Genomic DNA, 14,613 nt, shown 5'->3' with positions numbered 1-14,613 from the left:
TTTGAGTTATTTTCAGTATTGTTTTTGACAGTTCCCATAATTCTTGCCACAAAGGTTAAAGTAATGGTTATATATCTAAGGCTAGGAAAGTTTATAAATTTATTTTGGATACTGTTATAAATGCCAGTTATAAAGACTTTAAAAATGTTGACAGCTTAAGATGTGTGGATTACTGAAACGTGCTTTTCTCTGCTTTTCAGTGCCTGTTTGGGTTCTGAGCCAATAGCTTAAATAACCCACTTAAATCTGTTCAGTAGCAGTCTTGTGAAGTAGAAGATATGGTTTCTAATGGTATCAATCTGCCTTTTACTGAAGTTGAAGCAAGATGCAGCCTTGCAGATCTGACCATTCAATGTGTAGCTTGAGAACCGAGCATTAGCAGTCCTTCCCTTGGGTTTCTCTGCCAAGAGACAGACAGCACTTAGTGCCACCTTGCTGGAAATCCAAGGCTGTAGCAGCTTGCTACCTTTCATGCACAGCCGCATGAAAATGGGTTACAATTTCAGGCTCCAAGCCGAAATGTTCATGCCTTGACCTGAATGAAGGATGTGCTGGCAGTGCCCTGGTTAGTTCCTGGGTGATGTGCTGTGTTGTTTAGTTTGAACCCAACATTAGCCAGTCACTGCAGCCTGCTCTCTCCCACACCCTGGAAAGGTGCTGTTGGCAGTGTGTTTAAACTCATACCTGCAGGGGATGTGTCATGCAGGTTGTGTCAAAACAGGGAAGGAACAGGGAACCCAAAGCAGGGAAGAGCCTGAACTTCTAACTGCTTGCTGGACAGCTGCTCGTTTTATTACCCCGAAGTGGTGCTGCTGGATTACTGCGTGTTTGTAAAGTAATTATGGTGCTGCAGGCTGCTGCTCATCCTGCCAAAAACTCTTGCTCAAAAGACAAAGCTGAACTAGCTGGCTGTGTTCTCATGTAGAAACTTTCCAATCTTTATATGCGTTGCTTAAAGCTGTTTTGGTATTCAAACAATTATGACCAACAGAAAAACAAAGCTGTTTAACATGGTGTTTGTAGAGGTGAATGTGAAGTTGCAGAACACATCTAGGCAACTTCTGCATTTACGTTTTACTGTTACAGACTTGTACGTGATGCAAAGTACTGCTTTTGACCACTGTCTGGCTGCTATCTAACAATAGGCAGGTAAGAGTTCAGTGTGAATAATGGTCCTACTGTTTTTTTGTTCATTTTTTGTACAAACATGGACTTATGCTTAGGAATCTTTTATAAAATTAAACAGGTTCTGAAAAGTCAGCAAAAGTTTTAAAAGGCACTTTAGCAGTTGCTACTAACTACAGTGATTTAATGTTGTCACTTGCCTGCTGGAATTCTTCACAATTCAAAGAATCCGGTGCAGCCTCGTTATGGTGTCCCTGAGCCTGCTGAAGGTGATCGAAGTTCCCAACTTATTTTTGGCAGCGCTGTGTTCGCTGCCCTGTCCTCCCACATCGCCTCGTAGTGCTCAGACCCCAGCCGTCTCCCTCGACTGTTGGCTCAGACCCCAGCCATCTGGCTTGCGTTTTTGGCTGGTTCAGGGGCTGGGATTTTGGCAGCTTGCATCACTGCTTGCTCATCCTACTAATGCACTGCCGTCGGAGGGGTGTGTGGCACTGTTCCGTCCCGAAATTCCAGTATGCTCCAGATACAGGTAACATCTTAGTGTGTGTGTGTCTATATGGATAGATATAAAAGATACCACACCTGTGGTAGCTTACCCTTTAAGGGCAGTCTGCATCATAAGCTTCTAAATGTTGCCAAAGCCTTTTCTTCGCCCATGCTTTCCTTAAAGGTGGCAGGTGGTAATCGAAGAGGTGGGTATGCTGCTGGCGAGATGAAGTAAATCTGCTTACTGCAGCTAAAACATATTTTGGGAGATGGGTCACTGGGCTAAAATACCCTGTGTGGGAGGTTTTGAAGGCAGAACCTGAGACGATGCAGACTGGTGCTGCAGCGACTTGAGATGCCTTGTGAATTCAGAGGGTGAGGAGCTGAAAGGTAACATCGTGGCGTGTGAGATGCTGATGTGCAAGCAGTCATTCATTCCTGCTCTCCCCCAACCTGTTACCTTACCTGCCCCCAAATTTGGCAGAAGTTACTGATCTCTACTTAGAAAAACAAACCTTATCACTGTCTTGCAACTCCCTGTGCCAAGAACTAAAGAACTGTGTGTCATGTCTGAATGAGTGGTAGCTCGTTTGTTGCAACTTTGTCTTATTTCCTCCTTCAACACAGTAAGTTGTGATGTGTTTAACAGTGGAGTAGGGCATATGAGAGTGGATTCCTTTGCCTTTTCTTGGAGATCCTGATGTGACAAGTTGTTTACCAACTCGCAGGAGTGCTCAGGCTGTGAGTTACAGCACCAAGGGGGGGAGGTTGAGATGTCACATTTATAGAGATGCCCAAGCTATGGAATTTTAGCCAAGCACTTGAGGAGGGTGGCGGGAAAATGTGGGGTAAGAAATCACCTGAAGTTACCGAAACAACAGAAGTCATCTTCCTTTCAGTTGTGTTAGAAGTACTCAGTAGTTGGTCTTAAAGTTTTGTGGATTGATGTACTTTTGCCTTATAAGCAAGAAGAGTAAGATCAGCAAGGAAAAAAGCTTGGGGAATAGTTAGAAGTGCCAGGTGTGGTTCTGTTTTACTGCTCTCAGCTACGTCAGCATGCTCACGTGGAAGGGGATCAAACAAGTGCATGTCTGTGCAGTCCTGCAGTGGCAGCGCTTGACCTGCTTGCTGATGGGGAGGAGGAGCCCTTTGCAGGGCTTCCCTGTCAGTTCCAGAGGCACTTCCCTGTCGGCTTCTAAAGCAGGAGCTTGCATGTCAGACTGTGTGCACAGACTTAAAGGTGCGTGCCGCCTGCAGCTACTTGTTTCCAGGCTTGAACATTAGAAACAAAATTGATATGATAGAGGCTGTTGTATTGGGATGAAAAAAATCCTCAGTCAAGTTTAAAATGAGAGAAAACTGCTGCTTGTTGTTTTCCAAGGTGCTTACTGGTTCACAGTCTTCCCTACGTTGCATGTGGCAAAGTGCAGTAAGCAAAGATTAAGGAAGATTTGTAATCTCCAGTCCTGCCAGTGCAAAGTTGTTCAGAAGAAACCTCGTGAACCAAAGTACAGGTCCAGTCTGACAGCAAGCCTTAGGGCAATGCAAACGGGTGTGTGTATTCTGGGCTGCTGCTTGGGGGTGTGACAGGCATCTACTGACTAATTCTGCAAGTCTGAAAGCTGGCCAGGGACAGGCTGTGTAACAGCTCCAGTCCTGGCACCGTTACTCACAGTCCTGCATGCTAAAAAAGCTCTCGGCTCTTGAATGAAGAGGACCATGTGGTTTCAGCCTCGTGCAGCCAGTTATCCTCAATTATCTGCATGGCTCTGGCCATCGTGCAGAGGCATTTGCCATGCTGGCGTGGCGGTTTTCCACAGCTCACCTTGTACTGTCCCAAAAGTCAGCACTCTTGCTGAGTTGCTGCAGATTTTATTGCTAAACTTAACATATAATACTTCTGTAAGGGCTGCATCTGTCTGTATATGACATGCTTCAGAGGTGTACTCCTGCAGTTACATCCTACGTGAAAACAGCGGTGCCATAGGTGTTCAGTAGAGACTGTGCTATGAAGACTGGATTTTTTGTTCTTGCTGCATGCTGCCTTCTGACAGCTGAAGTCTTCAGGAATTTGTATCGCCACTGGCTGAGGCCCAGAGTGCAGAGTTAACTAACCTTTGGATTTCTAATCTTCACAGGCACTCTACGGTTGTGTTCTCCTGTAAACAGAGGGTTTGTTTCTCAATTTGCACAGCAGCCAAATGACATTGAACAGCATTGCTTCAGGTGCTGCAGCAGTTGTAATTACTTGATAAGTTTATGGAAAAATACTTTGATATTTCCAAAGTTCAGCTCGAAGGAAACGGCTAAGCTTGCTTGCTGCATGCTATCAGTCTTATCACGGGCGGGTGTAGACAGTCTTTAGTCTTTAACTGTGGCACTTCTGCAGCTAGTTTTGTTTTGGTTCATGGGGCTTGTGGCATCTGAAGGTTGTATACAGCTTGCACAAGGGCTACTTAACTCCCAAAGGCAAGAGATCAGTATCTTTACATGGGCATCTGGAGAGATTATAGAAAGAAAAGAACTGCAGACTGTAGAAATGGCTAAGCATATTTATCACTTCCTCCAGGCATTCAGCTTCAATTACAGGATCTCCTTCCCTCCCACCTTTCCTCAAGCACTTGGTTAATTTCAAATTATTAATTTCTTGTTGTTGACATTCTCACTTTGATCAGTGAGAAAGGATTAGACCACCCTGACAGGTTACGTTCAGAGCAGTAAGTGCCTGCCATACAGGCGTTGTGCTCTCAGCCAAGTCTGCTTCTTTTTCAGTGGTGTAGCTGACAGGTGAGATAATCCACGTGCCTGTAAAAGTACCATCCTTTGACAATCCACCAGCAGAAGAAACTCCCAGGGAGGGGAGTTTACAGGAGTTAAAGGAGGGTGCTTTGCCCCTGCCAGAAAGCGAGGGAAGGTATTCTTGAGAAGCTTTCCCTTGCGCCTACAAATAAATAACCTGCAGTGCTGCTCGATCACTTTGACAGAGCAGGAACTGTATGCGTGAAGATACCAACGTAGTTTTTGGTTGTGCACATTTGAACAAGTGCTGTGGGTGTAAATGCAAGACAATAATGTAACCACACAAGTCAAAGGCCTCCAGCTTTTGAAGCGGGCCATTGGTTTATGAAGAGATACAGAGAGAAGACAAGAGAAGAGTACAGTATGCGTTTTTACTGAGATCTCACAAGTTGTGTCTGGGTAGGGGAGAGAAGATAACATTGACATCAAGCAACTTCTCACAAGTCAGGTGTCTGGGTGGGAATGGTGAGAGCGCGCTTCACTGTGAAACTGATCAATGTGACATCAAGCAACTCCGGAAAAAAAAATCTAGAACCTTAGAAGCTACAAAAAGCAAAATTTTAAATGAGTTACATTTATTCAATTAAAAAAAATTGACAGTTAGTAATGGTCACATGAACACCAGGGAACTGTATCTACATTTCCTGACGTCAATATGAGCGGCACTAGGGTTTTTTTGTTTTACGTATACAAATCTAATGCCAGTTAAAAAAATACAAAACAAAACTGAAACCCAAGACACTGTGAAATCAACACTGCTTAAAAACTCAAAATTCAATCTGATATATTTTAAAATAAATAGTTTTTACCTTTCTTCTTAAAAAAAGACAACTCGCCAACTGCTTTCAAAGCAGTAACATCTTTAAGACCATTCCCAGAAGTGTTTCATAAATAATTACCCCTTGATTGTCTATTAATGCAGCATCTCTCAGTCTTAGCTAGGGTCTCTGTATTAGGCCACACAGGATTTTGTTCAGACACAGTGTTTTGTTTTGTGTTTTTTTCCCTCTTTTTTATTTAGGTACAATTTCTTTGAATATAGCATATCATGCTGGCAAAACTCATGCAGATGACATGGCATGAAGCATAACAGAGCTTAAAATTACCTGTTTAAAAACAAATACAAGGAATGTAGTGTTAAAAATCATGATACTGAAAAAGCAATTATCCAGTCTCACGGACAACCAAGACAATTCCAAATGTTCTCTCACAGTTGTCTCATCTACTATGATTTGTTTAAATAAGTCTTTTTAAATCCAAATTCACTTACTTAACTCTTCAACTTTTTTCCACCAGGGATAAGTAAAAAAATAAAAAGTTAATTATTAAAACTAGTCTCTTTCCTTTTAATCAAAATAACCATTTTTCCAGCCCTCTGACTGTACATCTAATTTTAATAACGATTTCAAATAGAGAAACTCATGAATCTGACATTTGACATCGCCCAGTGCCACAACACTTACAACACTCATAACAATACCTGGGTTAAACCTCTGAACATATAAACGCTTTTTGAATCGACTTCAACATTTGAAAAAGGCCACATCTTTAAACCTTCAGTACAATTTCACGCAAATTATAATCCTAAGGGACACTTCGAATTACTGAGCAGGCGAGTAAGCCCCTAGATGATTCTCTCTCATAGGCAACTGTGCAACTTAAAAAGTCTCCTTCAAAGGAAGCTATAATCAGTAATCCTTTCCCCGTGCTATATAAAACACAAAGCCAACCAGTTTTCGAAGTCTTTTTAATCTTGCACTTTGAGCCTCAAAGGATCACCGTAGTAAAGAAACATTTTCCAGAAATGTCTCTCTTGACAGTTTTATGCATGTTATTCCTTGATGCCCCCCCCTTTTTAACAGTTTCACTGACTAAAGAAATAAACTGTTTTTCAAATAGTCTTTTCAGTAAAGTGCTTGTCATTACTCAAAAAAAAAAAAAGTGCTATTTGAATCTTAAGAAAATTTCTTTTTCTGTGAAAAACTGCCTGATATAGTTTTATTTTTATTTCTTTTTACATAAAGTTGAAATGAAACCTATCTGTTGTAAGGATACTGGGTTACTAATTTTGGTGTTTGGCAGCAGGCAAGATGCCCACAGAAGGTGGTGACACACTGGAACCGTAGTGCAGAAGGTAAACCTTCTAGATGAAATGGAAGGCATATGGAGAGCTCCTACTAGAATCCTTTCATATTTATATACAAATATAATATATATTAAATATAATATAAAAATAGCTATATTCTTTTTTTCTCTGAAATTATCCTAGAAGCTTTTCTTCAATATCCTCACCCATTGCAGGCAAACAATGTCTTCTAAACCCCATGCAACTCTGCTTTCTCACTCTGCTACGCGCCACCAGACCGTTTCTTCGTAAACACCATCCTCTCCTTACCAGACTCCTTCCCTTCTGTCAGAGTCATTCTGTAACATTTACGCTCCAGAACTGCAGCATCACAGTGTTCGTTATCATGCCCTTTATTAGGATGTTGCAAACAAGTCTATGACTGTCGTAAATGAGTCAGGCAGAAGCAAAAGGCTGATTAAGAAAGAGGCAATAGCCTGGTCCTCTTCCCGCTACAAATCAAGGACAGCTCAGCAATTGATTCAGCAACAGGGGAAGCTGCAGACACTTTAAACGTGCACCTTTCAGTCACTAGCTGTGAAACAAAGCATTTGCATCCTTGCACAGAATCTGGACCAAGTTCTACATACTTGCTTGTGTATTAAGTTTGCCTGATTCGTGGTAGGCATTTCTCAAACGCGTGCTCTGTTTTTCCAGTTTGAATTTCCCCATCTTCTAGACTTTCCCTACGAGCTGGTAGCTCTGTAACTGGATGACCTCTCTCTGAGGTTACAAAAAGCTTCTTGACCAAAGCGTACATTTCTACAGTTCTCTTTCAGCAGCCATGCTATTGTTGTCACCTAACTTCTCTCTCACCTAGTTGAGCCTTTTTACCAACAGACCTATAGCAGCACACCAGAGTATTTGGGAAGGGGGAGATGGGAAGAGAAGTTTAAACAAAGCTTTATATAAGAAGCTGCATCATTAACTGCTGGGCTGGTATCTCTATTTCTTGTAATTCCCATATAATAGCTTAATACACCTATTTTACCACTATTCCAGAATTCTAACGGCACTATTAAAGCTCTCCCAGATTTTTTTTAGTGCTCTGTTATTATTGTAATTGGTTAACAATTTTTATCTAACCTATTTTCCATTAACAGAAGTGCTGATAGCACAGACCTCTATAGTCAACGCAGCTTATTTTAGAAACTGGTGGAACGGTGTGGTAGTCAGAGTAGAGCAAGGCAAACTTCTTTACATCAAGCTTGACAGAAACAGGTTTCTGACCATTACTCCAGCTCAGAGGATGCCAGAAATCCCTTTAAAGAACAGGACTTCTTCCTAGCTATGTTTGGTTTTGGCACCTGCTCCTCGCCCCAGGTTGAAAGAGGCTTCTTGGAGCAGAAACCCACCTCATTCTCTTTGGTACTGCATTTCTCCTTCCTTGTTCACTACTGTGCTTTTTGGTGCCAAACTCTTGCTTTGTAACTGGGGAATAACAAGGGTGCAATGGTGGGACACCTGCAGAGGCAAAGGCCAGCCTCAAAACGTAGCCAACGGCATCCAACGCTTGCTAAACTGGGATCACCTTCCTATGGGTTTGGCTCATCCAGTAATACAATCAAACTGTTCCATAGTACAAAATAGTCCACCACCATTTGGTTACATTCATTCAACTCCTCCGCAGTATTCAAGATTAATCCAGCTTTCTCTCCCTCCTACTAATTTTAACTGCTTTTGCTGTTTATTTATCAGATCTATCTGCATTTATTCATTTTCCTCTGAAGTTGTGGTTTTCACAAACTAGTACCATAAAAACCTACTGAACGTTTACTTAAAATAGCATATCGTATCTGTTGGAACTTTTTATTTTCTTTATAAAGTGAAATTGCCTTCTGAAGTCTTAGTTCAGTGATACCTCTTAAATCAATAGCCTAGTAGTGTTAAATGCAATCACGATCTCCCCCAAAATATGCTTTAACCACTACAACAATTATTTTGTTGTTGTTTTGTTTTAAATCAGGTTACTGTTCCTACTCCTGCAAAAGGAGTGCTCTCTATTTTGAGATCTTTTAAGAGCATTACCTTTAAGGTCTGAGATTCTAGAGCTGCCTCTGTTTCTGACTAGTGTTTGAGGGGGAGCAGCACTCAAAAATGCTCATGTTCTCAACTCAGACCATTATTAAAATGAACACAGTACAGAAACAGCTATGAAGCAGATACACAGATTTGGTTGACAATGTACTAAGACTTCAAAATTGAGAATGGTTACAGATTCAAGACATTGTAATTCAAGATGTTCAACATTATCACCTGAATTAAAATCAAGGCACTATGGGTTTTTTTTGTTGTTGTTGTTAAAATGACCCTGAATTAGTTCTGACTAAAGAAAGATCTAATTTTTGAAGGAGAATAAAAAGATTCCAACATATTTTAACAAGTTACAATTCTTACCACAGAGAAAGTGGTTAAAAAGTGCCCTAAAGGTTATTAAATGTAAATATATTTTTGTGCAAATTACTCCTATAACTGAAACATTCTTGAAAATTACTGTCATTTGTTTTAAACCTTTTACATAAATATTTCCAACTATGAACTATATCAAAAGATAGCTTTGGGGAATAAAATTCCAAACCATCCACAAGGAAGCAGTGCAAATTCCTATTTTTCAAAGAAAATGAATTAGTTATGAAGTGACGGATGATATTCATGAATCTGAATGTCCTGAACCCTGATGCATGATCACCAGTTCAAACAGCTTCATCAATAATTTAACCTCGAGAAGTCAACTAACCAACACACTATACCTCACCGAACAAACTGTGACATCACAGACAAAGCACAAACAGGAGACTTGTGCCCACACTAAGGGTGAAAATAATGATGCATCATGTTGTAAACAAAAGGGTAGAACAAAGAAAAACATTAGTCTGAGTACGGCGTAAGAATTTAGGGAAACATATTCAAACCTACAAATAACAGATTACATTTTCATGCATCATATAAAATATTTTGCTCTTTCTCCTTTTATGCAGACATATACACAATATTTTACAGCATCTGTACAACAGAGAACTGGATTTCACACAACATTTTCAAAATATTTACTGTCCCATAATCATCTGAAAAAATTAGATGTTTGTTGGACTATATTCCTGGCATTTTTTCTGCTAATTCAAACGATTGCTCCGTGTCCATTTTAATACTTTAAAAATGTACAGGACTGATAAAAAATACCAATATTTTCAGCATCCCTCTCATTTCAGTCACATTTTAAGATTTCACCTGGACAAATTAACACATGGCAGCAAATCCTTTAGAACACAAAAACTGGGGCAACTATCAAAGTTGGCCGTGTCCCCGTCATCACCTTGTGGCTTTTCTTAACAGGTTCCAGAAGTTAGCTGTAGATCTCAATACCATGGTGTTAGAAAGGCTTTGTACTGCTACCTCTGTAACCTCAGTGCAACTGTTTATGGAGCAGCCCCTACCTGGTAGTTTGCTTCAAAAAGAGGCAGAGCCCCAGCTATTGTGGCTGAACTTTGGAAGGATCAGTCATCTTGTCAGTTCTGTGTCGTGAAAGTTGCTGCTGCTGTTGCTGAGATTGATGCTGCTGGTGGTGGGACTGAGTAAAAGTGCTTTGTTGTAGTGGGAAAGCAGCAGAGAGAATAAGCTGAGCTGACTGATTCCCATGAAGTAACCTGGATGTCTGAAACATGCAAACAGAAGATTGTTTTTCCTGCTGTACTGAGAAACAAGCCTAGCTGCTTTTTAACTTTTCAGAAGAGCTCAGTCACAACAAACTTCTGATTTGGTCAATTAAGCTGAACAAACAACACAAAGATTAGTTCATACTAATGAAGCTAATTACTGCATCTGACCAATTAATAAAGCAGCTGGTCTTCGTAATTTCCTGTAACAATGGGTAGAACACATGGCAGTTCATCTCCATGTCAAACCACAAGAGCATAACTGGATCTAAGGAATCTATTTTAACAATACATATGGCTGTTATTGCAGTCATGTAAGAAAACAGTACATGACTTGGCACAGATCAAATTTATCCCCAGATAAAAATTAACCATCAAAGAAACTGCCACGTTTGCAGAACCAAACATCCTCATTGAAAGGGATTAATCACTTTTGGAAATAGTACTTATTTTTAATGTTGACCTTCTTAGAACCAAAAGATGATGGTACTGAAGAAAAGCAGCTAATGTACTTGGACATCTCAACCCAGAAACATGTTCTGCAACTACATCAACTGCTGCACCTGCAGAATCAGACTGTAAGAAGCCTCAGTGAATAGAGGCAGAAAAAAACACAAACGATCCTTTTCTCCCTTTTTTAAGTCAAAATACATTTGGTTACTTTGAATCCTAGCATTTCAGTAGTTGGTATTAAAAATCCCAAACTTTTGCCTAGAAAAAAAATCCAGGACAGAAACGGACCTTTGGATATCTTCATCTTCCCTAAATCTTCTGTTTTTCATCAGAATGAAGTCAAAACTGTACAAATGTCTTAATTTAAAAACAGAGATAGACACTACCTACCTGCTAAATTGTATTACTGTTGAAGTACTTATCTGAGTTGTCAAGAGAACACATTCAAATCTGCTCTGGTTTGATTCAGTTCATAAGCCTCAGACTCCCACTACATAAATGAGTGCTGAAATTCAAATCACCAGGCATTCTTCATCTCTCTTGAAGGTCTTTTCCAACCTTAATGATTCTATGATTCTCTTTTTGATTAGAAATGTCAACTTGCAGCTGAAAAGCCTCTGCCTGATGCGTGAAATTGTATGTTCCTATGAAAAATGTTTTTAGCTAGTCAGTAGTTTCTGCCAATGACCTAGTCAAAGGAAATTTTATTTAGTCCTAAACCGAACCTTAACTATTCGTTGTGCACATAAACATAGATGAAGCTTCTTGTTACTTACTCCACTGTATATATTCCACCTACACACAGGACCCCTCTTTTAGTGCAAAGGGGAGACTGCACGTAGCAAGAAAGAAGAAATACTGATTGCAAAATAAGGATTTTTAATTATGTACACTCTTTAAGAGTAAAAAACAACCAAAAAAAAGAAGAAAATATTTCCATAGTAGTTAAAGAATGTTAAGAATGTGCACAAACTGCAGAGTGATAGTTGGATAGTTGTATGGACTTTACCTTTCTTTGGAGAAGGAACCATTGGAGGCCGAACCCACACTTTCTTGGCGGCACTTCCCCTCTTGTGTTCTAGCTACCACTGTGTCTCCTTCACCTACATTACCTTCTGGGTGTGCTATATGCCAGTGGTTAATTAGAATCTTAAAATAGCAGCAGATTTTCCTATTCATTCTTTATACCTTCTTACCTTCTGATTTATTTGGGGGAGAGGGGAGGTACATTTTATCTCTCTCTCTGAACACCTTGAGTGTTACTTTCCTTTTCTTTTAATCCAATCTCTCCTCCTGCTCCACTTAAGGTTTTTCTCTACTCTCTGTAATGAAGTTACTTGCTGCTCAGCCTCCCCTGTACCCTGGAGAAATGTTCATGCCCCATGTCTTGCTTTGGGCTGCATGCTGCTTTCCAGAGCAACCTGTTCTGTTCAAGACCATCTCTCACACTTTCTTACATTGATTTGAGAATGCAAAGAAAATGCAAGCAGTTTTGAAAGGAAACATCTGTCTCTTCCTCCAGTTCTCAATCAAGAGCAGCAATTCAGAGGGAAGAAGATAAAAAATAGGAGCCAGCACAGAGTGAAATTACAGGAAAGAGTACTTCTCGTTAAAGAAACAGGGTTTTAGAGAATGTCTACAGAATAAACTTATCTCGTGCATCAGGCTTGTTTGGAGGTTACTATTTTAAGAACTCTGGTTTCAGACAAATACCCTTAAGAAAAGCTAACAATGCTGACAGTGTCAGGACTGAAAAGTTTGTAGAGAATGCGGCATTACCTGTAGGAGCTGCTGTGGGTGCTGGGTCAGCTGTGGCTGAGCTGGTTGCTGAACTGTGGTGACCTGCTGCTGCTGGTCTTGCTGACTTTGCTGCTGCTGTTGTTGCTGCTGCTGTTGCTGTGTTACAGACAAAGTCTGTGGCTGCTGCTGTTGGGCAGCAAAAGTGGGATAAGCTGTCACCACCTGTCCCATAAACATAGTGCTCGGTACCATTACCGCTCCACATGCTACTGGGGCTGTGACAAGTTTTGTTACGAGCTGCTGACCTTGAGAAAATCTGTTAATGGAAAAAGACATTGGAGTCCCTTAGGAAAAATATATCAAGTATCAGGTGCTCTTGACAAATGCAGATTTTGTCAGGTTGATACCATTTTTTAACACCATTAGTTATAAGTCTGCAAAAATGGTATCTTGGGCAAAGTTTACTTAAACAGCTGTATCTAAATACACAGTTACAGTAAGAAATCATATGATTTTTATGCTACTTCTGTATATATGATGTAGCTGTGTAAGCATATCATTATAGCAAATCACCTGAATATGGTCTCGAAGACTTACCTGATTTGTCTATCCTGCGCAAAAGTAGTTACTGCAGCAGCACTCTGGTTATTGTTCTGTGGCAAGCTAGAAGGAACCTGGACCACGTTTCCTGTTGTTGGCTGAGAAATCACCATAGTGTTATACAAAGGTGCCGACACTGTGCTTTGTGACTGACTGGCAAGAGAAGACTGCTGATTGTGTCCACTAAGTACATTTTGTTGATTATGCTGAAAAGGAAGAACATTTTATGAGTTAGTCACTTGAAAATAGCCAGGTACTACAACTCTCCTCCTCATTGTAATTGCCCAAGTTTTACAACTGCCAGTGCTTTTCTATTACATACGAATTCTTAATTTAAAGTAGACAGGTATTTCTATCAATTGAGGACGTGGATATGTGGCTTTAGGGCATCTGAAAATCCCTTAATCTCTTCTCCAGAGTATATGTTTCCTTATTATTTCAGCTACTTTCATACTTTTATTCAAGAGGCAGTCTTCCATCCCTTTAGCATTTCTGTGCCACACTAAAATGTGCACATCACCTCGATCAATTTCATACTTCAAATTTGGAATTAGTTTAACACTAAGGTGATAAATTGTCCACCACTAGTGTACCTATGGAGATCCATATGACAGAGCACTTTGACATTATGCATGACACAGATGAAAAGTGAATAACAACTCAATGTGTTTCTCAGGACAGGAGCTGGATGAAAGGTTCAAAAACCAAGCATCATCATACTTCACAGGAACTAAAGCTGCAGAATTCACTCCAAGATACTGCGGATTTCAAAAGTTTACATGAAATCAAAAGAAACTGGAAAAACTCATAGAAGAAAAATCCAGCAAAGGCTATTAACTTGCAAAGGTATCACCTATGACATCTGACTGAAATTGCCGAGGTGTAGAAAAGTCAACTGCAGTAGCACCAATATATGCATTTCCTGTTATTATGTTTTTCTAGGTATTTACTGTAGAGATCAGTGTCTGGACATTGGGTTTCAAGCTCACCTAGCTCAAGTGTTCTCATGCTGTATGTTCTATCAACAGAAAATTCACAGAAATTCAAAAAAGGCTAGCTGAGTATTTTCTTGACATTGGTCTTTCTAAAAAGCTACTAGTTACTAATTATTTACATTTGTAAGTTTTAAAATAAAATCAAGGTTTGAAATTGCATTAGCAAGAACAGAAGCACATTTCAGTCGTAAAACTTTGAACACAGAAATTAACTTGATTCAAAGGACACTTGCAAAAAAATTGGGAGGGGGAGGAGTCAGGGAAGCTACTATTGTGTTTCAGCTACGGTTTTGAACTCTATCCAGCAAAATCACTAATGAGAGTTTTACCTGTGACGCAGTACTCTGCAAAGACTGTTGCTGTATCATGTGCGGTGTACTTGTATGGCCAGTGTTCATCCCACTTTGATTCTGATTAGTCTGAACAACTTGACCTTGCATGTTTATTGGTGCAAGTTGCTGAACATTTGAAGAATTTCCAGAAGCAAGCTGCACAGAACTGAAGTTGAGTCCAGAAGTTGACTGCTGTAAAAACATCTTAAAAAAAAATCCAAAAATTAGCTTTTAAGAAAAATCTGCTAATTGTTCAAGATCTTAAACAAAAAACGTATTTAATTACTTTTAAATCAATATAAGAT

General features: G+C 40.0%; 1 protein-coding gene across 5 annotated transcripts in view; it reads right to left on the bottom strand.

The window, feature by feature from the left end:
* Positions 1-4,121: 4,121 nt before the first annotated feature.
* Positions 4,122-14,613, bottom strand: part of CLOCK (clock circadian regulator) — a 64,217-nt gene continuing 53,725 nt past the window's right edge. For all 5 annotated transcript variants that reach the window (XM_050710187.1, XM_050710188.1, XM_035552432.2 and 2 more), the window contains 4 exons: positions 14,306-14,512; positions 12,979-13,187; positions 12,421-12,697; positions 4,122-10,187 (listed from right to left, as the gene is read on the bottom strand). In XM_050710187.1, coding sequence (XP_050566144.1) covers positions 10,005-10,187; positions 12,421-12,697; positions 12,979-13,187; positions 14,306-14,512 — 876 coding nt within the window. In that variant the 3' untranslated portion in view covers positions 4,122-10,004. The remainder of the gene's footprint in view (positions 10,188-12,420; positions 12,698-12,978; positions 13,188-14,305; positions 14,513-14,613) is intronic.

This window comes from Cygnus atratus, chromosome 4 (assembly GCF_013377495.2).
Source record: "Cygnus atratus isolate AKBS03 ecotype Queensland, Australia chromosome 4, CAtr_DNAZoo_HiC_assembly, whole genome shotgun sequence".
NCBI classification, from domain to species: domain Eukaryota; kingdom Metazoa; phylum Chordata; class Aves; order Anseriformes; family Anatidae; genus Cygnus; species Cygnus atratus.
Note: the sequence above shows the minus strand (reverse complement) of the source record. Positions and strands in the feature narration are given on the sequence as shown.